Below are 25,142 nucleotides of genomic sequence, written 5' to 3'. Positions count from 1 at the left end.
ATCATGTACTTCTATAAATGCTCTCTGTAAGGAATACAGTCTGAGGATTTCTTCACTTAGTTTCTTAGCGTATTGACATGTTTCTTTAAGTTCTTTCAGATATGCCTCATTCTTGCATTAACAAAGCAGATAGTTTTTGCTCCATATGCGGAAAGGTCACTTTTGCATCACAAAGGCGAAACTTGACTACCACGATAAGGAAAAAAGCCTAAAACCTGTATTTTGGCTGCAGAATAGAAGATCAGGACAAGAGTTTGGCTCTACACCTGCTGCAATACATGAGCCTCACATCTTACCCAGTGATTGCATGGGAAGAGGCAATCCATGCCCTTTACAGTCCCAATGAGCTGGAGAGAGCCAACTAATTGTTACTTCTGCATGGTGCCCCCCATTAGGAAAGGAGTTTCAAGGAAGAAGACTCTACAGTATCCGAACCTTCCGTCTACAATACGCCCACTACCACAGACAGAAGAACTACCCGTTCCAAAAGCACCAGAAACATTTTAAGTTGAGTCAAGGGAGGAAGAGGGTGCAGCCTTACCCGAACCAGATCTTGACACAAAGTTTACTGCACAATCTTGTAAGAGATTTGTATCTGCCCAAGAGTAAGGCTGAGCTCGTAGGCTCCAGCACTGAGGCTGAGCTCGTAGGCTCCAGCACTGAGGCTGAGCTCGTAGGCTCCAGCACTGAGGCTGAGCTCGTAGGCTCCAGCACTGAGGCTGAGCTCGTAGGCTCCAGCACTGAGGCTGAGCTCGTAGGCTCCAGCACTGAGGCTGAGCTCGTAGGCTCCAGCACTGAGGCTGAGCTCGTAGGCTCCAGCACTGAGGCTGAGCTCGTAGGCTCCAGCACTGAGGCTGAGCTCGTAGGCTCCAGCACTGAGGCTGAGCTCGTAGGCTCCAGCACTGAGGCTGAGCTCGTAGGCTCCAGCACTGAGGCTGAGCTCGTAGGCTCCAGCACTGAGGCTGAGCTCGTAGGCTCCAGCACTGAGGCTGAGCTCGTAGGCTCCAGCACTGAGGCTGAGCTCGTAGGCTCCAGCACTGAGGCTGAGCTCGTAGGCTCCAGCACTGAGGCTGAGCTCGTAGGCTCCAGCACTGAGGCTGAGCTCGTAGGCTCCAGCACTGAGGCTGAGCTCGTAGGCTCCAGCACTGAGGCTGAGCTCGTAGGCTCCAGCACTGAGGCTGAGCTCGTAGGCTCCAGCACTGAGGCTGAGCTCGTAGGCTCCAGCACTGAGGCTGAGCTCGTAGGCTCCAGCACTGAGGCTGAGCTCGTAGGCTCCAGCACTGAGGCTGAGCTCGTAGGCTCCAGCACTGAGGCTGAGCTCGTAGGCTCCAGCACTGAGGCTGAGCTCGTAGGCTCCAGCACTGAGGCTGAGCTCGTAGGCTCCAGCACTGAGGCTGAGCTCGTAGGCTCCAGCACTGAGGCTGAGCTCGTAGGCTCCAGCACTGAGGCTGAGCTCGTAGGCTCCAGCACTGAGGCTGAGCTCGTAGGCTCCAGCACTGAGGCTGAGCTCGTAGGCTCCAGCACTGAGGCTGAGCTCGTAGGCTCCAGCACTGAGGCTGAGCTCGTAGGCTCCAGCACTGAGGCTGAGCTCGTAGGCTCCAGCACTGAGGCTGAGCTCGTAGGCTCCAGCACTGAGGCTGAGCTCGTAGGCTCCAGCACTGAGGCTGAGCTCGTAGGCTCCAGCACTGAGGCTGAGCTCGTAGGCTCCAGCACTGAGGCTGAGCTCGTAGGCTCCAGCACTGAGGCTGAGCTCGTAGGCTCCAGCACTGAGGCTGAGCTCGTAGGCTCCAGCACTGAGGCTGAGCTCGTAGGCTCCAGCACTGAGGCTGAGCTCGTAGGCTCCAGCACTGAGGCTGAGCTCGTAGGCTCCAGCACTGAGGCTGAGCTCGTAGGCTCCAGCACTGAGGCTGAGCTCGTAGGCTCCAGCACTGAGGCTGAGCTCGTAGGCTCCAGCACTGAGGCTGAGCTCGTAGGCCCCAGCACTGAGGCTGAGCTCGTAGGCCCCAGCACTGAGGCTGAGCTCGTAGGCCCCAGCACTGAGGCTGAGCTCGTAGGCCCCAGCACTGAGGCTGAGCTCGTAGGCCCCAGCACTGAGGCTGAGCTCGTAGGCTCCAGCACTGAGGCTGAGCTCGTAGGCTCCAGCACTGAGGCTGAGCTCGTAGGCTCCCGGCTACAGCCATGGAATCTCCTAGCTGCCGATGTTCGTAATTCTTTGTTCTGCAACTGTGATAAAAATGTAATCCAATGTGTCTTCATGGATGGCGATTGTGTGCATGCACCAACAGCACCAGTTTACTGGAACTTCTGAGGTTATCTTCATCCAGAGGAATGGAGGCCCTTCATCGCTTTGTCCAAAACAAGCCTAAAAGTCATCTTGCTGTATAACGGCAATGCGCTTTCAATTCCAGTTGGTTACGTCGTCCACATGAAGGATACCTATGACATGAATCAGCTGTTGGCGGTGTCTGAACTATGACCAATGTTTGTGGCCCCTGTGTGGTGATGTAAAGGTGGTTGCCCTCTCATGTAGTCTCCAGGGTGGATAGGTAAAGTCCTGCTGCTTTCTGTGTGAGTGGGATAGTCATGCAAGTGAATATCACTACAAGAAGAGACTGGCCTCTCCGACATTCACTTCAGCCAGGAAAGCATAAAAATGTCCTATATCCAGGACTTGACTAACAGTTGCACATCCAAGATGGGCCTAATGAAGATCTATGTAAAGGCAATGGATACAAATGCAAAAGCATTCCAGTATCTCATTGCTACAGGCAACTTTGGAAATTTATCAAAGATAAAAGGTAGGAGTCTTTATTGGACCTCAGATTCGTAACCTTCTAAATTTGTTGCAGGGCAAGGAGAATCCTGCATAGGTAGCATTTGTATTAGTGGAACTCATTTTTGGGGGAAACTCAAGCAGAAAACTAAGTGTTGGGGGGCGGGGAAACGCTCCTCAAAACCTATAAGGATCTTGGCTGTAACATGTCCTTAAAGATTAATTTCTTACTCCACCTAACTGCGGAGCAGTGAGCAACAAACATGGTGAGAAATTTCACTAAGATATTGTGCCTATGCAGAAAAGATAAAGAAAAATGGAATCCATCAATGCTTGCAGATTACTGCTGAACAATTGTAAGAGATGATCCGATGCAGGAGTACAAGAGACAAGCAAAAAAAAAAAGTCACTGAATGAGGAGCAAATGTTGTAAAGCAATTTCTGTAACTTTATAATTCACAATAGTGATTAGACGTTTTACTTATTGAATTGTTGCTAAGTTTCCTCTAAATATCAGAAATTGGCAACAAAATCTGCATCTTTATACCTGCAAAAATAATGTCTCAAAGTACTGAAACTTTTCCTTACAGTAAAACGAAAAGTCTGTTATACAGAAATGAGCAACTAACAGTGTTTGTCAGGTTTGAATTCAGGAGGTCAAAATCATTAAAAAAAAAAATGGCTAAATTCATAACTGAACCTGACAGTTTTTGAGAACATGTAGAACAGTGTGATCCGCCACATCCATGATTTGCTGCATCTTACATATTTTCAGCTTTTAATCTACCCATACATAATGGTGAGAGAGTAAGCGCAGACTAGTGTAGAGCCTGCAGCAGGATGATGGGGCCTAGGAACCTTTACGCATCTTTTCCTTCTGTGTTGCCCACTCAGAGGGAGGCCGTAGCTGCATCGCACTTGGACAAACCCCAAAAAATTGAAAGGATCCATGCACCTTTTTTAAAAGGTGAGGTTCTCAGTGGCTGAGGGCCCAGTCAGCAAGTGATAACTTATTCTGGGTATATGCCTGACCTGGCTGCAATATCCCATCTTCATAAATCGTATTGGCGTATAGTGCTGGTAAATGCAAGCAATTTATTGCTTACTGACATTTTCAGCTGTTCATGAGAACTTTTTTCTTATGTTTAAAGCTCATCCCTTGGAAACTGATCAACCTCAGCTAGAAAACAGAATTGTGTCAGAGCTTGCGTTTGTAGCCTCACCCTTTGTTTCTTGTACTTTCTCAGCCAGCAGTCTTCCAGGCCCTCACGGCTGAGTCCCTGCTCCTCAGCAGTATCTGTGCCCTCGTATACTAATTTCTGCATGTATCCAACCCAAGAGGTGGGAGAGATTGGGCAGCAGGTAAACAGACAGTTGTGTTAGCAATGGGAAAAAAAAGACAAACTTAGGATCTGATCCACTCCGACAAAAGCAAAAATGTGATGGCGACAACTGGGTTAGAGCATCTCCAACATGGCAAGTCCTGCGGGATGGTTAGTGTCTATGAAAGATGATCAAAGCAGTGACAGCTGGTGATGGTCATGAGCGCGTTAGACTTGATGATGTGCGGACAACCAGTGAGCACGGTCGTCGTGACACTTCTGGCAATCATGTGGGTGCAACATGTACCATCTGTCTAAAGGTAGAGCCATACCTCCTGTCAGGGTGTAAGGATTTCCTAGTGGTAATTGCTTGTTCTGCAAGATATTGATTATTCTAACATGAAATTTCAAGGTGATAAATAGGTTCCAGCCTCAATGGGTCAGAGCGGTCTTACTGTCAAGAAGGTGACCACCAATATTGGAAAGTGTTTTGTTTTTTTTTTACTGCAAGAAACGTGAAGCCTTTAGATTCCCCTAAATTTATGTAGAGGTATAAATGTGTTCTGGTGTGCAGAGCCAAACTGGTAATGGTGATCCATGGAGACACTGCTAAAATAGAAGAACGAAAAGCCTAAATGCAGGGTAACACGTCCAGGCAGTCATCTTAAAGAAAGCTCGACACGGGGCTGATCTGAAGCAAACCCTTTACTGTAAATAATTCAGAATATAACTCACACTTATACATTCAAAAACATTTGATTTATTTATTTGAGAAGAACTCTAAAGAGACACTTCTGAGAAGAGTTCCAGGAAATCAGAAGAGATGTCTCAGAAGTGCACTAACAAATCAATTGAGGAAGAGAGAAGCGGTCCTGGAAATCGGAGGAATAAATGAGGACAGAAGTTGAGGCAATCCAAAGAGTAAGTGAAACCACAAAGAAGAGGTCCTGAAAATTGGAGGAAGATAAGGGAAGCTGAATAAGGCTGAAAAGAAAGACACCACTTCGAGAAGAGGCCTAGGAAAATCGGTGAAGGAAGAGACCAGAAGGAAATACAAGATGAAGAGGAAAAGACAACACTTCGAGGAGAGGCCTAGGAAACAGGTTGCGGGAGAGAAGGGGAAAACTGACAAAAAAAAAAAAGACCCCATCAAGCAGGATTGTATAAGGAAATCAGTAGTAAAAGACACTGAGGCGAGAGGCCTAGCAAATTGGTGGATAAAGAAATGAGATGGGAAGTCCAGGAACGCTGAAGAGATGCCACCATGAGAAGCCTCTAATCAGAAGAGGAAGAAATGATCCAGGAAATTGGAGGAGAATAAGATATACTACTGGGAGGAGAGGTCTACGAAATCAGTGAAGGAAGACATGAGAGGGAAAAGCAGTCACCACTTAAAGGGGAGATTTGAGAAATCATCAATGAAGTCAGACAATTCTGAGACTAGATATCTAGGAATTCAGTGGGGAAAGAGATGAAAAGAGAAGTCTAGGAATTGTGAAGGAGGAGTAGCACTGCTGAGGGGAGGGGTATAGGAAATACATGGAGGAAGTGATGACAAGAAGTCCAGGAAGCTTCAAGACAAAGATGCTACTGGGAGAAGAAGTCCAGAATCCAGTGGAGAAAGCGACCACCACGTAGAGATATCCAGTAAATCAGTGGAAACCGAGGTGAAGGAAGTCCAGAGAATCTAAAGTGGAAGAGACACCACTGATCGAAGAGATCTAGAAATTAAAGGAAGAGACATCATGGCAAGGGGAGGTTTAGGAAATCAGAAGGAAAAGATGCTGCAAGAAAAGTCCAGTAATTTAGCAGAGATTCAGTAAATCAGAGGCGGTGATCATAAGGCAGAATCATTGTATAATCTGTCTATGGCTGTGATAGCACTAAAGAGTCCTACATTCAGAGGATTATGGACTGATCCACTTCTGATCATCATCTTACTTCCTCTAAATCCTTATTCTTTAGGTTTTATTCTAGTCACAGCTGCAGTGAACTTTGGCCTAATGCTCTGGTCTGAGCTTGTAGTCAAATCTGTGTCCTGTCATGCACACTTCCGCTGCCTTGCTGCTAGCTCTCAGGCTGTTGCCCTTACCTCTTTATGCTTGGACGTGATCAATGGTTGTAGCATCACAAAAGCAAAGTAAGCTGCTGTGGAACCACATTTATTGCCAATGTGGCTGTCCGGTCACACTCAGTGAGATACAACAGTAGTCAGCTGTGAGGAAGACGAAGCTCTCGCTCGTTCTGTTGGCTTCTGAGTCCTGGGATGTCGACTGACTGTAGTGTTCCATTGATTGTCTAATGCAGGGGGAGAGTCACCTTAATCTACTATTGGGGAGGGGGAGACGCCTAGTGTAAACACAGACAAGTATCGAGGGTTATGCTCCAGTCTCCAGGACGCTCGCTAATTAATCCTTCAGCTATAACGATAACTAAAGTGGGGCTCCCCTTTAAAACAAAAAAATAGACAAAAACTGTACAATAAAGAACATAAATCTGTGAAATGCAAGACCACCAATCACAAGTCCGTGGTGCCTCCCGGGGTGAGGAGTTATTGCACCTTTCTGCATAGGTTACAGGCGGCATCTCATCAGTCTTTTCCCTCCCCTTCTGTCCATCACGGCTTCGGCCATAACGCTAGACGCCATCATTAGTGGTATGTACAGTGATCTCGGAGCAGTGAGGCACGGCGGGGACAATGCTTGCATATATAATGGATGGGCAGCTGCTGTGACTAATGATCAGTGGCAGTTCTGACATCTGGGATCACATTTCCTTCCGTTCACATTACACTGACATCCAGCAGATGTGTCTCCAGGACCCTGTGCACACAGAAAAAAGAAAAGTAACTATGAGCAATCAAGATGGCGGCTCACGGCGTACACGGTCCGGGGCCATTCATTCATCTTTAGTCTCGTGATGTGCTGACCCCGGGCAGGAGTCGTTCCCAGGATTCAGACTCAGCACTCTGTTTTACCCCCTTGCCTATAAGCCCCACCATGTACACCAGCCTCAATTTACCTGTGGCCCCCAGCGAGGGCCCTTGGTGACCCAACATATCTCAGTCTGGCACATGGTACAGCGGATCCAGTCGCAGCCATCCTTCTTCTGGACGATAATCTCACATGCCGGACAGTACATGGCCTCCCCCGTCTGGACCAGGATCTGAGGACAGAGCACATTCACATTACATATACGGCGCTCACAGTCACCCCCTACAGGCGTCTCATACATTCAGTGTAAGGGCAGGAGATGAGAAATGACACCTGCAAACAAAAGTCAATGCCTGCAAACACCAAAGCACACGTACTGTATACAGCAGACACCAAAGCACACGTACTGTATACAGCAGACACCAAAGCACACATACTGTATGCAGCACACAGCAAAGCACACGTACTGTATGCAGCACACACCAAAGCACACGTACTGTATACAGCAGACACCAAAGCACACGTACTGTATGCAGCACACACCAAAGCACACGTACTGAATACAGCAGATACCAAAGCACACGTACTGTATACAGCAAACACCAAAGCACACGTACTGTATACAGCAAACACCAAAGCACACGTACTGTATACAGCAAACACCAAAGCACACGTACTGTATACAGCAGACACCAAAGCACACGTACTGTATACAGCAAACACCAAAGCACACGTACTGTATACAGCAAACACCAAAGCACACGTACTGTATACAGCAAACACCAAAGCACACGTACTGTATACAGCAGACACCAAAGCACACGTACTGTATACAGCAGACAGCAATGCACACGTACTGTATACAGCAAACACCAAAGCACACGTACTGTATACAGCAGACACCAAAGCACACGTACTGTATACAGCAAACACCAAAGCACACGTACTGTATACAGCAGACAGCAATGCACACGTACTGTATACAGCAAACCCCAAAGCACACGTACTGTATACAGCAAACACCAAAGCACACGTACTGTATACAGCAAACACCAAAGCACACGTACTGTATACAGCAAACACCAAAGCACACGTACTGTATACAGCAGACAGCAATGCACACGTACTGTATACAGCAAACCCCAAAGCACACGTACTGTATACAGCAAACACCAAAGCACACGTACTGAATACAGCAGATACCAAAGCACACGTACTGTATAGAGCAGACACCAAAGCACACGTACTGAATACAGCAAACACCAAAGCACACGTACTGTATACAGCAGACACCAAAGCACACGTACTGTATACAGCAGACAGCAATGCACACGTACTGTATACAGCAAACACCAAAGCACACGTACTGTATACAGCAGACACCAAAGCACACGTACTGTATACAGCAGATACCAAAGCACACGTACTGTATAGAGCAGACAGCAATGCACACGTACTGTATACAGCAGACATCAAAGCACACGTACTGTAAACAGCAAACACCAAAGCACACGTACTGAATACAGCAGATACCAAAGCACACGTACTGTATAGAGCAGACATCAAAACATATGTACTGTATACAGCAGACAGCAATGCACACGTACTGTATACAGCAGACAGCAAAGCACACGTACTGTATACAGCAGACAGCAATGTACAAGTACTGTATACAGCAGACACCAAAACATGTACTGTATACAGCAATCAAAGCACACGTACTGTATACAGCAGACAGCAATGCACACGTACTGTATACAGCAGACACCAAAGCACACGTACTGTATACAGCAAACACCAAAGCACACGTACTGTATACAGCAGACAGCAATGCACACGTACTGTATACAGCAGACACCAAAACACACGTACTGTATACAGCAGACGCCTAAACACACATACTGTATACAACAGACAAATACATGTACTGTATACACATGTATATGCCCACACACACTGTATACATATAAACAAACACCAAAACACACGTATTATATACAGCACACACACACTGTATAAATATCAAACACCAAAACACGTATACAGCAAATACACAGACTGTATACACATGTACACGCCTGTGTGCACGCACACTGTATACACGTCAGCAAACACCAAAACACATACTGTATACAGCAGACAAATACACACACTGTATACACATGTAAACGCCTGTGTCCATGTACACACACTGTATACACGTCAGCAAATACCAAAACACACGTACTGTATACAGCAGACAAATACACATATTTCATTCACATGTACATGCCGGTGTGCACACACACACACACACACTGTATACACATCAGTAAACACCAAAAAACACGTACTCTCTATACAGCAGACAAATACACATACTTCATACACATGTACAAGCCTGTGCGCGCGCACACACACACACACACACACACACACACACACACACACACACACACATCAGCAAACACCAAAACACGTACTGTATACAGCAGACGCCAAAACACACGTACTGTATATAGCAGACACCAAAACACGTACTGTATACAGCAGACGCCAAAACACACACACTGTATACACATCAGCAAACACCAAAACACGTACTGTATACAGCAGACGCCAAAACACACGTACTGTATACAGCAGACGCCAAAACACATACTGTATACAGCAGACAAATACACGTACTGTATACACATACACTGTATACACATCAGTAAACACCAAAACACACGTACTATATACAGCACACATACACACACTGTATAGACATCAAACACCAAAACACGTACTGTATACAGCAAATACACAGACTGTATACACATGTGCACGCACACACTGTATACACGTCAGCAAACACCAAAACACACGTACTGTTTACAGCAGACAAATACACATACTTCATTCACATGTACACGCCGGTGTGCACACACACACTGTATACAGATCAGCAAACACCAAAACATGTACTGTATACAGCAGAAAAATACACAAATTTATACACATGTACATGCCAGCGTACACACACACTATACACATCAGGAAACCCCAAAACACACGCACTGTACACAGCAGACACCAAAACACACATAATTGTATACAGCAGAAAAATATACAAGTACACGCTCGCGTGCGGACACACTGAATACACATCAGCGAACACCAAAACACATGTACTGTATACAGCAGACAAATACACATACTGTATACACATCAGCAAACACCAAAACACACGTACACGACCGCATGTACATGTACACACTGTATACACAACACCAAAACACGTACTGTATACAGCAGATAAATACACATGTACACGCCTGTGTGCACACACACTGTATACACATCATCAAACACCAAAACACGTACTGTATACAGCAAATACACACACTGTACAGACGTGTACACTTCCACAGACACACATTGTATACACGCCTGCAGACACACACACTGTATACACACCTGCACACACACTGTAGGTGTCGCTATACTCCTGCTATCGCTTTATCTGTCCAATGTGATCCGGCCTGCTGTAAATTCCCCCTGAATCACCCGGTCCTCACCTTCAGCATGTCACTGGTCTGTCTGGCGGCTGCGTCGTTCTGAGCGCGGATGCGGAGGTCGTCCTGGTATTCTTTGCAGTTCATCCCATCATGTATGGCCTGGAGGAGGGAGATTCAACAAGCAATGTTCCCAACTACATAAAGCAATGATGGGTCATCGCAAGACCCAATATAAGCCCCCCGAGCTCAGGGACATGCCGGGTGACCCATTATATTAGGACTCCCCGGCCCGCACGCGACCATGCCGCCCTGTCATCCATCGGCAGTGTACCTTGCAGATCAGGCAGTTCTGAGCCCGACATATCGGACAGATGAACTCATTGACAGAGTCCTCGTAGATGCACCATCCCTTACAGTCCGCCGTCCGACAGTGGTAGCTGTTCCGACTTCTGCTCTCCGCCACCACCAGCCCGCGTTCCAGGAAGCGAGAATACTCCTCCGCCGACACCAACTGTGAAGAGAGAGAAGACGCACATACAGGATGGTGCAGACATGGACTATCTGTATACTAGAGTGGGGAAAGAAGAGGAGAGGAAGAGGAGGAGAAGGCAAAGAAGGAGAGCATGGAATAGAGGGGAAGAGGAGAAAGGAAAGAGGCGATTGAAGGGATGAACAGAAGAGGAAAACCGCAGAGGAGAAAGAAACGGAGAGCATGGGATAGAGTGAAAGAGGAGAAAGGAAAGAAGAGGAAATTGTGTGGATGAACAGAAGAAGAAGTTGAAGAGCAGAAGAAAGAAGGCAATGAGGGGAAAACCAGAAGAAAAAAAAAAAAAGGAAGAGAAGAAGAAGAAAGGAAAATAGAAGTTGGGAAAAGTAGAAGAATAAAGAGGAAGTGCAGTTAAGTTATATGGGAAGAGTAGAGGAAGAAGACAGGAAGAGCAAAAAAGGGAAAAAAGGAAATGAGGGTGAGGCCGGGATCACACATACGCGAGATACGGCCGAGTCTCGCAGGTGAAAACCCAGCTCTGGCACCGGCACTCCGCAGCTGAGGGTGCAGCTGCCCAGCAATACATGGAGCTGCACGCTCCGCTCCGGAGTGCCGGCGCCAGAGCTGGGTTTTCACCTGCGAGACTCGGCCGTATCTCGCGTATGTGTGATCCCAGCCTAAAGGAGGAGAACAGGAGGTCAAAACAGAAGAGGAGCAGAAAAGCAGATGATAGGCAGAGGAGAGGAAAAAAGACGGGAAGAGATGAAGAACAGGATATGGTGAAAGTGGAAAAGCAGAACAGAGCAGAGGAAGACAGCTGGAGAAAAGGGAAGGTCAGGAAAAGTAGTTCATAGAGAGATAAGAGGAGAAAATAACAGGAGAAAGAACGTTAAAGGGAATCTGTCACCCCCAAAATCGTGGGTGAGCTAAGCCCACCGGCATCAGGGGCTTCTCTACAGCATTCTGTAATGCATTCTGTAATGCTGTAGATAAGCCTCCAATGTATCCTGAAAGATGAGAAAAAGAGATTATACTCACCCAGGGGCGGTCCCGGTCCGGCTCCTGCCATCTTCATCAGATGATGTCCTCTTCTTGTCTTCACGCTGCGGCTCCGGCACAGGTGTACTGATCTGTCCTGTTGAGGGCAGAGCAAAGTACGGCAGTGCGCAGGTGTCGGGCCTCTCTGACCTTTCCCAGCACCTGCGCACCGCAGTACTTTGGTTTGCCCTCAACAGGACAGATCAGTACGCCTGCGCCGGAGCAGGAAGTAAGGAAGATGACGTCATCTGATGAAGATGGGAGGCCCCGGACCGGCCCGCATCGGGACCGCCCCTGGGTGAGTATAATCTAACCTCTTTTTCTCATCTTTCAGGATACATCGGGGGCTTATCTACAGCATTACAGAATGCTGTAGATAAGCCCCTGATGCTGGTGGGCTTACCTCACCCACGATTTTGGGGGTGACAGGTTCCCTTTAAAGAGGAAATACAAGATGAGGAGAAGGGAGGAAAGCAGAGGGCAAACCGAGAACAAAAGGGAAGTAAAAAGGAGGATAAGAAGGAAAAATGAACAGGAGGAAGAGGACGGTGTGGAGAAGGGAGAGTGCAGTATGATTGATCGCTCTATCAGATCATACTCCACAGGATTCATGTGCTTCCCTGTTTTCCTCCGTGTTACCTATGACCCCTAGTGCTGCAGATATGGGGGTACAGGAGGGGCACATTTCTTATTGCGTTTGAACCCATCTCTTGGGGGAGACTTTGTGAAGAGCTCCCTACAGCTGTGCACGTGTCCTCCAGGTCAGGACTATCATGCCTGTTGGGGACTGGTGCGTGGACTACTCACCGCTCGGACCTCCCTCTGCTGCAGCTTCCGGTCACAGGCATACGTATCATCCCGGTAAGGACAGGACACCTCTGGATCCTCGCAGCAGTTCACGACTTGTCTCAGGCATTCCCTGGGGAGGAGACAACACAAAACCTGAGTACCGCAGCTCTGGTCACAGGAGCTCACAATCTAAAGGTGATGAGGGAAAAGGAACTCAAAGAAGAAGATCCTGCACACCGAACATCCGCCGGTGACAGGGTACTGTAGGATGAAGGGTAATAGAACGACCATACATACGAACCAGCTAAAATGCTGACATACCACCCATCACCTGGTGATAACTATGCCTGGTGGGGGATATACTTAACTAAAAATTGAAGTGGGACAGAATGTGGCATCTCTCTAGGGGTGTCCCCGAATATGGTGGGTCTAGAGGGGGTGTTTCTGGCATGTGACAGCTCTCGAAGAGATGTTCCCAGAACTCGGCGGCTCCCGTGGAGTGTTGCCAGAACGCGGCGGCTCCCGAGGAGTGTTGCCGGAACGCGGCGGCTCCCGAGGAGTGTTGCCGGAACGCGGCAGCTCCCGAGGAGTGTTGCCGGAACGCGGCGGCTCCCGAGGAGTGTTGCCGGAACGCGGCGGCTCCCGAGGAGTGTTGCCGGAACGCAGTGGTTCCCGAGGAGTGTTGCCAGAACGCGGCAGCTCCCGAGGAGTGTTGCCAGAACGCGGCAGCTCCCGAGGAGTGTTGCCAGAACGCAGTGGTTCCCGAGGAGTGTTGCCGGAATGAGACACCTTCTGAGGAGTGTTGCCGGAATGCGGCAGCTCCCGAAGAGGGTTGCCGGAAAGCGGCGGTTCCCGGGGAATGTTTCCGGAACGCGACACCTTACGAGGAGTGTTGCCGGAGTGCAGCAGCTCCCGAGGAGTTGCCGGCTTGTGACAGCTATCAAGGAGTGTTTCTGGAATGCGGCGGCTCTAGAGGAGCGTTGCCGGAATGCGGAGGTTCTCATAGGGTTTTCCCAGAATAATGCGGCTCTCAAGGGTTGGTTCCAGTGTACCGCATGTGTCGTGGGTCTGTCCAGGGCAGTGGTAGGTTTTGATGAGTGTTGTCGATATATATGGCAGGCTTCGAGGGTGGTTCCCAGGATATGCTGGGTCTTGAGGTGGGGTCCAGATATGAAGATAGAAAGCGGTGAAAAGACTTTTAGGAATACAGAGACAAGTCATCGCCCGGATCTCCATCTGATCTATCATCTGGAGTTGGAAAATGGGAGTCCAATCCACAGAGGCTGCACAGAGAAACCATTCTCCAGACAGCTACCATCAGCCCCTGGCAGCAAAAGTGTGGAGTTCAGACCTCAGCGGGTCAGACAGGGGGCGCTATATCAGACAAGTGGTTGTAATATTACGGCTGATCGGTGATGGCTGTGCAGCCACCTACCTACAGAAGCTGTGCAGACACTCCCGCAGCAGGACCCCGACCCCCGCAGGGACCTCCATGTAGCAAATCCGGCATTCAATAAGCTCCTGGTTGGGGATCAGAACCTCGTTGTCCAGTTGCAGAAGATGCTGAAAGTTCTGCTGCCGCTCCTTCTCCAGAGCCTGAAAAGAGAAGGACGGAGCATGACGTGTGAGGAGCACGGGCTCACCGATGCACCGGCGCGGATACACCACAGGCGGCGCATTTCTTACAATTTTATTGCTCCAAATGGAAAAAGAAAATTAAGCAAATTTGCAAATAGTTAATCAAAACCATCTCCCGTTTTGTGTTTTCAGCTCCTCTTCAGACTTCTACAGTTACAGACTATAGACAGTCCCCTTTATGTGCACACGTTGCGGATTCCATTGCGGATTTAGGGCAGTTTTTGTGCGGACTGCACCTGCGTTTTTACACCTGCGGATTCACCACGGATTTAGTGCAGTTTTTGTGCGGATTTCACCTGTGGATTCCTATTAAGGAACAGGTGTAAAACGCTGTGGAATATGCACAAAGAATTGACATGCTGTGGAAAATAAACCGCAGTGTTTCCGCGCAGAATTTTCTGCAGCATGTGCACTGCGGATTTGGTTTTCCATAGGTTTACATGGTGCTGTACACCGCATGGAAAACTGCGGATCCGCAGCTAGATTCGCAACGCGTGCACATACCCTTATAATCTGACCCTGCAGTAATGTTACTGTGGAATCTTATCTGTAAAGGAAGCATCAGCTCTGAGTGTAACTGGAGTAACAGAAGAAAGCAAAGGATTTAGTTACTCCCCATTAATGATGCAGCTCTGGATGTGACTGGAGCGTAAAATATCTCAAATCAGAAGAAGAAGATTTAGTTAGTCAGTATCATAATAATAAGTTGACTTTCTAATGCAGGTTTGGATGTGACTAGAGCATACTATAACTTACAGGTGACCCGTCAATTGCTGTAAATATGTATTTTTCCCCTTGGTGTAAAAGCCGCTGTCCTCCTGAATGCGGCAATGTTTTTCTTTTGCTCCTGTGCCTCTCTGTTCCCGAGATACAGTCTCCTCTTCCAGGTGTATAATTTTAATTTTGTAAGCCAAGTGGGAGTGGAACTCACAAAGGCACACAGAAAAGATCTGATAACCACACCCACTTGGCTATAGGGAAAAAAGACTAGACTTAGATACAGAGGCCATACCTCAGGAACAGAGAGGAGCAGAAACAAACTAAAAACATTGCCGGATTCAGGAGAACAGCGGCATTTACACCAGGGGAAAAATTACATGTTTACGGCAAGTGATAGATCCACGATAAAATGAATACAGGACAGTAGAATGAAAGAATTTACAGCTACTCAGAATCATAGTGGTAATTTACTGACTTGTTGCAACTATGTAAGGAATTGGAGCATAAAGTAACTCCTAAACAAAAAGGTGTTGCGGCTCTGGATGTGACTGGAGCAAAATAGGACTCCAAATCAAACCAAAAGATGAAAAGAATGGATAATGAATTCTAAAAATTAATGCTGCTCTGGATGTGACTAGAGTAAAACATGATATACCATTGATCAATGACATAATGGTCATTAGTTGACTTAATGTAGCTCCGGGTGTGACTAGAGGATAATGTAAAAATCAATGTAGGAGAAAAAAAATAAACATACAACCACCGCTTTATGCATACTACTGACTTTTTAGTCTAGGCGTGACTGGAGCCCGGTATAGCTCAAATGATACAAGAACAAAATCAAAGGATTTCATTAGTTCCTGAATTGGACCGGGCGAAGTGCAGCTCAATGCCAGGCAGCCACCACGAAAGTCAGAGGAATCATAAAATGAAAGATTGCAAGATCATGGGCAGACACTGTAGAGGACAGGAAGAGGGGACAGAGACTACATCCTGCTGACAGCCACAGAACGCATCTTCTGGTCACGCATTTCTCAGAAACTCAAGACGAGGAAGAGTCAAAAGCAAGAGTGAAGAGGAGTGCGAAGGGGAGAGGGGAGAGCGAAGGGGAGAGGGGAGTGCGAAGGGGAGAGGGGAGTGCGAAGGGGAGAGGGGAGTGCGAAGGGGAGAGGGGAGTGCGAAGGGGAGAGGGGAGTGCGGAGGGGAGAGCGAAGGGGAGAGGGGAGAGCGAAGGGGAGAGGGGAGAGCGAAGGGGAGAGGGGAGAGCGAAGGGGAGAGGGGAGAGCGAAGGGGAGAGGGGAGAGCGAAGGGGAGAGGGGAGAGCGAAGGGGAGAGGGGAGAGCGAAGGGGAGAGGGGAGAGCGAAGGGGAGAGGGGAGAGCGAAGGGGAGAGGGGAGAGCGAAGGGGAGAGGGGAGAGCGAAGGGGAGAGGGGAGAGCGAAGGGGAGAGGGGAGAGCGAAGGGGAGAGGGGAGAGCGAAGGGGAGAGGGGAGAGCGAAGGGGAGAGGGGAGAGCGAAGGGGGAGAGCGAAGGGGAGAGCGAAGGGGAGAGCGAAGGGGAGAGGGGAGAGCGAAGGGGAGAGGGGAGAGCGAAGGGGAGAGGGGAGAGCGAAGGGGAGAGGGGAGAGCGAAGGGGAGAGGGGAGAGCGAAGGGGAGAGGGGAGAGCGAAGGGGAGAGGGGAGAGCGAAGGGGAGAGCAGAGGGGAGAAGGGAGAACGAAGGGGAGAGTGGAGATCAAAAGGGAGAGCGAAGGGGAGAGGGGAGCGCGAAGGGGAGAGCAAAGGATAGGGGAGAGAGAAGAGGATAGGGGTGAGAAAAGGAGAGGGAATAGAAAATGAGAGGGAGAGAACAGAGGAGAGAGGAGAGTGGTGCGTAAAGGATCCGCACCTTGCCACCCCTCCTGATGACAATATTAAGTCAGCGGGATCATGTGGTAAGTTTTCAGGTTTCCCCAGTTGCACCAAAGTGACGTTCCGTACCCCCTGGGGACACGCAAGGTCAGACTGGTACAGTTTTACATGGACACCCCCCCTGTCCACACGGGCCCAGGGAGGCACAGGGAGTGAGAGGACGTGGCACCACACTCGCACCCAACCCTGACAGGCTGAGAGGCCCCTTTCACTGGCACCAGTGAAACAATGCCTGGTCAGCCCAGTAGGACTGCCACCAGTTCCTCGTTCAATATAAGCCTGGTCCATTAACAGGGTTATATCTGTCCAGGAACCAGCCCCAGTAGCATGGAAAGTTAAACCGAGAAACAGACGAGTGGATTCGTGGATCAATATATGGAGCAGCCTAAGCTTAAATTAGATATTTAATGCACTAGACAGTGCACTATAGAGTATACACAACGGTTATATATAATAGTTAGATATGCAAATACAGGTATTGTACAAAGATATAAGCAGATGGATCATGTCAATTACCGGGTGATGTTCGATCATGTGTACGCTGGTCCTCGGGGGCGTCAGCTTCCACTCCTAGGTCCTTCACAGCACGTTACTCGACGTGACCCCCCCCTGTTCGAAGTGGGCCACATGCATCAGAGAAACAGACCACATGGCCATACACTAACTTTTATTCCACCCCCCTTTGATTCACTCCCCTCCTGCCCTCTGGGCTGAACTTAAATCCCCTCCCCTGGAGGTTTGTAGCTAAATCTCCCAAAACCTATGAAAAGATCATAACTATTGATGAGCTAGTGTACTCGTTGCTCGGGTGATCTCCGAGTATTTGTTAGTATTCGGAGATTAAGTTTTTATCGCCTCAGCTGAATAATTTACAGCTATTAGCCAGTTAGCCTGCTTGATTACATGTGGGGATTACCTAGCAACCAGGCAACCCCCACATGTACTCAAGCTGGCTAATAGCTGTAAATCAATCAGCTGCGGCGATGAAAACGTAATCTCCGAACACTAACAAATACTCAGAGACCACCCGAGCGTGCTGGGGAAAACCCGAGCAACGAGTATACTCGCTCATCACTAATCATAACTCCTTTCTGGACGGTCCTAGGGCGGCGGTTCTGGTGCCATCGGATCCGGCCGGGACCCTGCTATGCATTAAGAGCAAACACAGGTTTACTACCTAGCATCTAGTAGCTGTTCTATGTATCTCCCTACCCCTGGGTAACAGATCGAGACCCTGGAAGGCATTCCGTCCGGCCCAGAGATCACGAAAATGTAGCAGGTGTGTGGCTAGGAAGTACTATAAGCCCATATTCTCTTTATGAAATTCTAGCTGACTGAACAAAGCAGACCACATGGATTGGACCCACAGGGGGTCTTCCTGTAGTTGCTGAATTCTAGTTAGCTTTTGGGGGTGCGAGTTCTGAAATTGCAGCTGAAAGGTGGGACCACCTGCGGACCCAGGTGTCTTGTTACAGCTATACATGCTTACAGGACGATTGTAAGCTGCCATTACATCCTCCCAACCTTCACACTTAACCCCCTTTAGAGGGTGCTGGGCGGGGTGCAGCACTTTCCAGTCTACCCCCACTTGCAACTTCCCCTCGTCGGGATAACCCATTGCTTTACCGTGGTCACAGCCCTTCTTGTGGTGAATGATGAAGTGGTACTGATGAAGTGCAAGGCTCCAGCGTAGCAACCTCCCATTCATTTCAGATATGGTGTGTAACCAGCTGAGGGGGTCGTGGTCCATTTCCACAGTGAATTGGTGTCCATACAAGTATGGCTGCAGACACACAATTGCAGTATGGCTGCAGGGCCACACAATTGCATTCTCCATCGTGAAGTAGGCCACCTCCCTTGGCAGGTGCTTCAGGCTCAAGTACAAAACGGGTTGTTTTTGGCTCATAGTTTCGACCTGGATGAGTAAACAGCCGTGTAAAGTCTACAGCTTCCTGGTACTACAGGCAGCTAAGGACAGTCTTCAGCGCCCAGAAGGCTGTCTCACAATCGTTTGTCCAATCAACTGCGGAAGGCAGCTTCTTGGTGAGGTCAGTCAAAGGCTTTGCCAAGCTACTATAGTGAGGGACAAACCTCCTGCAGTACCCAGGAAGAACATCACTTGTTTCTTGGTCCTGGGGTGGGCCAGGATGTGATGGCATCCACCTTCCCGGGCTATGGCTTTAGATTCCCTCCCCCCCCCCCGCCTACTCAGTGTGCCCGGTAGAGGACCTCACTCATACCCAGCTGGCACTTTTCCAGCTTGAAGGGTCAAGCCTACCCGGCAGATCCGCCCGAGCACCAGATGCTCTAGGTGATCCTCCCAGGTGGGACTAAAGATTGCAATGTTGTCCAGGTACGCAGCCGCGTACTCTTCAAGTTCCTTGAACAGCGTGTTGATAATCCGCTGAAAAGTGGCACGGGCATGCTTCATGCCGAATGGCATCACTGTGGGGTGATAAAGGCAGAGCGTTCCCATGCCTTGCGGGTCAGGGAAATCTGCCAATATTCCCCGCTCAGATCCATGATGATAAGGTACTTGGCCCCAGCCAAATGATCGAGCAGGTCATCGATGTGCGGTATTGGGTACGCATCAGTGACCGTGACCGCATTAAGCCCCTGTAGTCCATGCAGACCCAGGTTGTCCAGGCCTTCTTTGGAACGAGGACTACAGGCGAGGCCCAAGCCCTGCTGGATGGTTGGATGACTTCCAGCTTCAATCTCCTGGCGCATGTGCTGCTGTACCTTCAAGGAGATCACCAGTGTCCATGTGATGGACTGACGACTGTCCTTCCATGCTTCTTACTGAACAAATCCCAGAAGGAGTTTAGGGTAGCCCACAGCTGGGACAGTTGGTCTGACAAGAGCTGGTTGCAAACCTTCACATCCTTAATGGTCCCACCCACCCTAGCCTGGGCAAGCCTAACCAGAAGTGTTTCTGCCTCTCCCTCTTCTGATAGGCTGCATACAGGGAGGCCACAGGCTTCCAAGCTCATGATGTGTCGTCATCATGTTCATGTGGAAGGCCTTCTGCCTTCCCCGGGCTTGGTCCAGGGTGACCAGGTACATTACGGCACTGAGAGTTGCTGGTACACGAGGTACGGGCCTTTCCAGGCCACCTGAAGCTTGTCCCGGGTACAGAGACCAGCACCCACACCTTTTATCCCACCTGGTAGGTCCTCTCAGAAGCGTTCTGGTCGTACCATCGCTTCTCATTGGCCTGGCCTTGCATCATATTATTGTGCACCAACTGTGACAAGGCCTACAACTAGTCACGGAAGCACACAACATATTCGATGACTGACACTCCAGGAGTGGCTAAGTCTCCGTCCCAAATCTTTCCCCAGAGCAAGGGTCCACCACACACGTCGCTCGTACAGGAACTCGGGGGGGGGGGGGATAGCTTGGGGGACTGGAGAACCCTGTCAAGGCCTATGTAACCTCCCAGTAGGCAAATAACATGTGTGGGAGGTACCGCTCCCAGTTGCGCCTATGGGAGATGACCAACATCTTAAGCATCTACATTAGGGTGCCTTTGAACCGTTCACATAGGCCGTTGGTCTGTGGGTGGTACGGGCTGGCCACCCGGTGTTCCACCTGTATCTGCTTACAGAGGGACTCCATCAGCTGCAATATGAACTGGGTCACTCGGTGAGCATTTCCTGGGGAAAACCAACTCGGGAAAAAAATCTTCAATAAGGCGGTGGCCACCTTGTTGGCCCATATGGACAACAAGACTACCCCTTCCGGGTGCTGGGTGGCATAGTCTACTACCACCAGTACAAAGTGTTTCCTGGAGCTGCTGGGAGTGGCCAACGGGCCATACAAATCCACAGCCACCCTCCTGAAAGGCTCTTCAATGATGGGCAGAGCTACCAGTGGGGCTTTGGGGCCAGGCCCCGCCTTCCCCACCCTCCGACAGATGTCGCACAAACGGCAGTAGGCAGCTACATCGGATCCAATCTTTGGCCAGTAGAAATGCTGTGCTAGCCTGGCCTTGGTCTTAAAGAACCCTAAATGCTCAGCCATCGGAATCCCTTGCGCAACCCACAAGAACTCCACCTTGAACGGATAAGGTGCCACTAACCATCGGTCCCTAAGTCGCAGCAACCCCGGGTAGTGTTCCTCTACTTCCGACCAAGTTTTCCAGTCCCAAATGACTATCCTGGGCCTCTGGCATCCCAGTTTTGGAAGAACCCTGCAATTAGGCCTTGAGACTCCTACCTTCTTTAGGACAGTCCCATCCTCAATTGCATGCTTCCCTTCCGTAGCTGTCTGCCCCATGTGTCCCCTCTGTAACATCCTCACAGGACAAACTGTTGGAGCATGCCAGCTAGCCACACTAAAGGTACCTTCACACGAAGCGACGCTGCAGCGATAGCGACACCGATGCCGATCGCTGCAGCGTCGCTGTTTGATCGCTGGAGAGCTGTCACACAGACCGCTCTCCAGCGACCAACGATGCCGAGGTCCCCGGGTAACCAGGGTAAACATCGGGTTGCTAAGCGCAGGGCCGCGCTTAGTAACCCGATGTTTACCCTGGTTACCAGCGTAAAAGTAAAAAAAAACAAACAGTACATGCTCACCTGCGCGTCCCCCAGCGTCTGCTTCCTGACACTGACTGAGCTCCGGCCCTAACAGCACAGCGGTGACGTCACCGCTGTGCTTTCACTTTCACTTTAGGGCCGGCGCTCAGTAAGTGTCAGGAAGCGGACGGCAGGGGACGCGCATGTGAGTATGTAGTGTTTGTTTTTTTTACTTTTACGCTGGTAACCAGGGTAAACATCGGGTTACTAAGCGCGGCCCTGCGCTTGGTAACCCGATGTTTACCCTGGTTACCAGTGTAAAACATCGCTGGTATCGTTGCTTTTGCTTTCAAACACAAGGATACACAGCGATCGGACGACCAAATAAAGTTCTGGACTTTATTCAGCGACCAGCGACATCACAGCAGGATCCTGATCGCTGCTGCGTGTCAAACGAAACGATATCGCTAGCCAGGACGCTGCAACGTCACGGATCGCTAGCGATATCGTTTCGTGTGAAGGTACCTTAAGGCAATATCACAGCTATCTTGATTGTTCTCCTACCTCTCTGTGGGAGAGGTACACAGTACATCACCCACCCCCACATCCCCATCAGTAGGCGTGTTAAATCACATTGACATCAACAGGAGTGGACATAATGTCTGGAGGATCAGGCCTTGATGGTTAAGTAGCTACATACTGGGACACTAGCCACCCCAAGTTTGTCCCAAGCAAAACAATCACGGGAATATTTGAGGTTAACCCCACCTCCCGCACTCTCCTCCCGGCGCCCCAGTCCAAATTCAACTTTGCGACGGGCAGCGCCAGTTAGACAACTCCAATTCTGGAGACAGCAAGGATTTTCCCGGGTACCAAGTCCTGTGGAGACACCAGCTCAGGCCGCACAAGAGTCATCTCAGTGCCAGTGTCCCATAGTCCCTTGTCCATGGCCTGGCCTATCGCGAAGGGCTGAAGGTTGTCAAGGGACCTCCCACATCCCCCAATACACTATATACACAATGGTTATAAATCTAATATATAAAGCTGAATGTGTGTATGTGTGTGTGTATGTGTGTGTGTGTGTATGTCCGGGATTGGCATCTGAACCGTCGCAGCTACAGCCACAAAATTTTGCACAGTCACACGTCTGGACCCCGAGAGCGTCATAGGCTATGTTGTGAGGTGAAATTTTAACCCCGCACATTCCAATTCACCAAACAATTTTGCCCCTATCTACATAATGGGGAAAAAGTGAAGGGAAAAGTGTTGGAGGCAAATTAACAGCTGCCAGATGTGAACAAGGGGGACTTAAAGAATGACAGCGATGGCGCCAAAGAGTATATACTGTACAGTTGCTAAGGTGGGGCCCCGACATGGGATAATCACCACACCACCACGGGGATATGAACACACACACAAAATGCGCCACACACTACCACGTGCTTGAACACATATACCACCCTCAGCACACATTTCACCACACATACACCAACCTCGCCACATAAAAGTCGAAACACAAAAGTCACCACTCAAAACTCGCCACGCGCAAAACTCTCCACATGCAAAACTCACCTCATGGAAAACTCACCTCATGCAAAACTTGCACACACAGAAAAATTGCCACATGCACACGGGTAGTACAGCTAGTATATATAATTGTCTAAGGGGTACTTCTGTCTGGTTGGAACTTCCGTCTGTCTGTCGCAGAAATCCCGACAGGCACAGTCCGGCCGTGAATTCGCCCTTCCCTACTCCCCTCCAGTCAGTGCCCCCTCTCTACTGCCCTCCAGTCAGTGCCCCCATAGCGGTTTAGCAGTCCGTTAAACGGACTGCGTTGCACCACAGCATAACGCGGTGTTACGCAGTCCGTTAACGCTGCTATTAACCTTGTGTGACCAACTTTTTACTATTAATGCTGCCTGTGCAGCATTAATAGTAAAAAGATCTAATGTTAAAAAAAAAAAAAATCATTGGATTCTCACCTTCCGGCGCCTTTCCCGTTCCTGGAGACGCTCCAGTCCCAAGAATGCATTGCGGCAATGACTGGAGAGGACGTAGCGATCTTGCGAGACCGCTACATCATCACGTGTTATTGCCGCAATGCATTCTTGGGACAGGAGCGTCGCAAGGAGCATCGCTAGACGCCTGGGCTGGATCCGGGGGCCGCCGGAAGGGGAATATATAACTTTTTTATTTGAATTCTTTTTTTAACAGGGATATGGTGCCCACATTGCTATATACTGCGTGGCCTGTGTTAGAAACTGCGTGGCCTGTGCATATATACTCCGTGGGCTGTGCATATATACTCCGTGGGCTGTGCATATATACTCCATGGGCTGTGCATATATACTCCGTGGGCTGTGCATATATACTCCGTGGGCTGTGCATATATACTCCGTGGGCTGTGTTATATACTCCGTGGGCTGTGTTATATACTATGTGGGCTGTGTTATATACTCCGTGGGCTGTGTTATATACTACGTGGGCTGTGTTATATACTCCGTGGGCTGTGCTATATACTACGTGGGCTGTGCTATATACTACTATATATATTCTAGAATACCCGACACATTAGAATCAGGCCACCATCTAGTATGCATGTATGTATGCATGCATGCATGCATGTATATAAATAAATAAAATGGTCAGACATGCAAATACAGGTATAGTACAAAAAATATAAGCAGATGGATCAGGTCAATTACTGGAAGATGTTAGATTATGTGTACGCTGTGCCTCGGGGGGCATCGGCTTCCAGCTGGATCCTAGGTTACACAGCTACACATTCGATGTGCTAATTCTGAAATTGCAGCTGAAAGGCGGGACCACCTGCAGAGCCAGGTGTCTTGTTACAGCTACACATGCCTATAGGATGATTGTAAGCTGCCATTAAATCCCACCAACCTTCACAAGGTGAGAGGAGAAAAAGAGATAAAGAGGGAGGGAAAAGGAGGGAAAAGGAGAGAAGGCAGTACAGGAGAGGCGGCTGCTATATCACAGCCATAATACAGTAACAGAGAAGATTAGAAACTACAGACCCCAAAATACAACACACCATGTGTGCACTCACAGCTCCACGTTGCACCGCACGCACACAGCTCCACACTGCACCGCGCGCGCACACACACAGCTCCACACTGCACCCCGCGCGCGCGCACACACAGCTCCACACTGCACCCCGCGCGCACACACAGCTCCACACTGCACCCCGCGCGCACACACACAGCTCCACACTGCACCCTGCGCGCACACACAGCTCCACACTGCACCCCGCGCGCACACACAGCTCCACACTGCACCCCGCGCGCACACACAGCTCCACACTGCACCGCGCGCGCGCGCACACACAGCTCCACACTGCACCGCGCGCGCACACAGCTCCACACTGCACCGCGTGCGCGCACACACAGCTACACATAGCTGAACACTGCACCACGCGCACACAGCTCCACACAGCTGCACACTGCACCGCGCGCACACAGCTCCACACTGCACCGCGCGCGCACACACAGCTTCACACTGCACCGCG

General features: G+C 49.5%; 1 protein-coding gene across 2 annotated transcripts in view; it reads right to left on the bottom strand.

Annotated features, from left to right (window-relative positions):
• Positions 1 to 6,241: 6,241 nt before the first annotated feature.
• LOC143783133 (ranBP-type and C3HC4-type zinc finger-containing protein 1-like) overlaps positions 6,242 to 25,142 on the bottom strand; it is a 51,555-nt gene continuing 32,654 nt past the window's right edge. For both annotated transcript variants that reach the window (XM_077271430.1, XM_077271431.1), the window contains 6 exons: positions 14,260 to 14,420; positions 12,843 to 12,954; positions 10,842 to 11,021; positions 10,571 to 10,669; positions 7,117 to 7,260; positions 6,242 to 6,917 (listed from right to left, as the gene is read on the bottom strand). In XM_077271430.1, the coding sequence (XP_077127545.1) occupies positions 6,837 to 6,917; positions 7,117 to 7,260; positions 10,571 to 10,669; positions 10,842 to 11,021; positions 12,843 to 12,954; positions 14,260 to 14,420 (777 nt within the window). In that variant the 3' untranslated portion in view covers positions 6,242 to 6,836. The remainder of the gene's footprint in view (positions 6,918 to 7,116; positions 7,261 to 10,570; positions 10,670 to 10,841; positions 11,022 to 12,842; positions 12,955 to 14,259; positions 14,421 to 25,142) is intronic.

Source organism: Ranitomeya variabilis, chromosome 6 (genome assembly GCF_051348905.1).
Source record: "Ranitomeya variabilis isolate aRanVar5 chromosome 6, aRanVar5.hap1, whole genome shotgun sequence".
Classification (NCBI taxonomy): domain Eukaryota; kingdom Metazoa; phylum Chordata; class Amphibia; order Anura; family Dendrobatidae; genus Ranitomeya; species Ranitomeya variabilis.
This window is presented reverse-complemented; position numbering and strand designations above follow the sequence as displayed.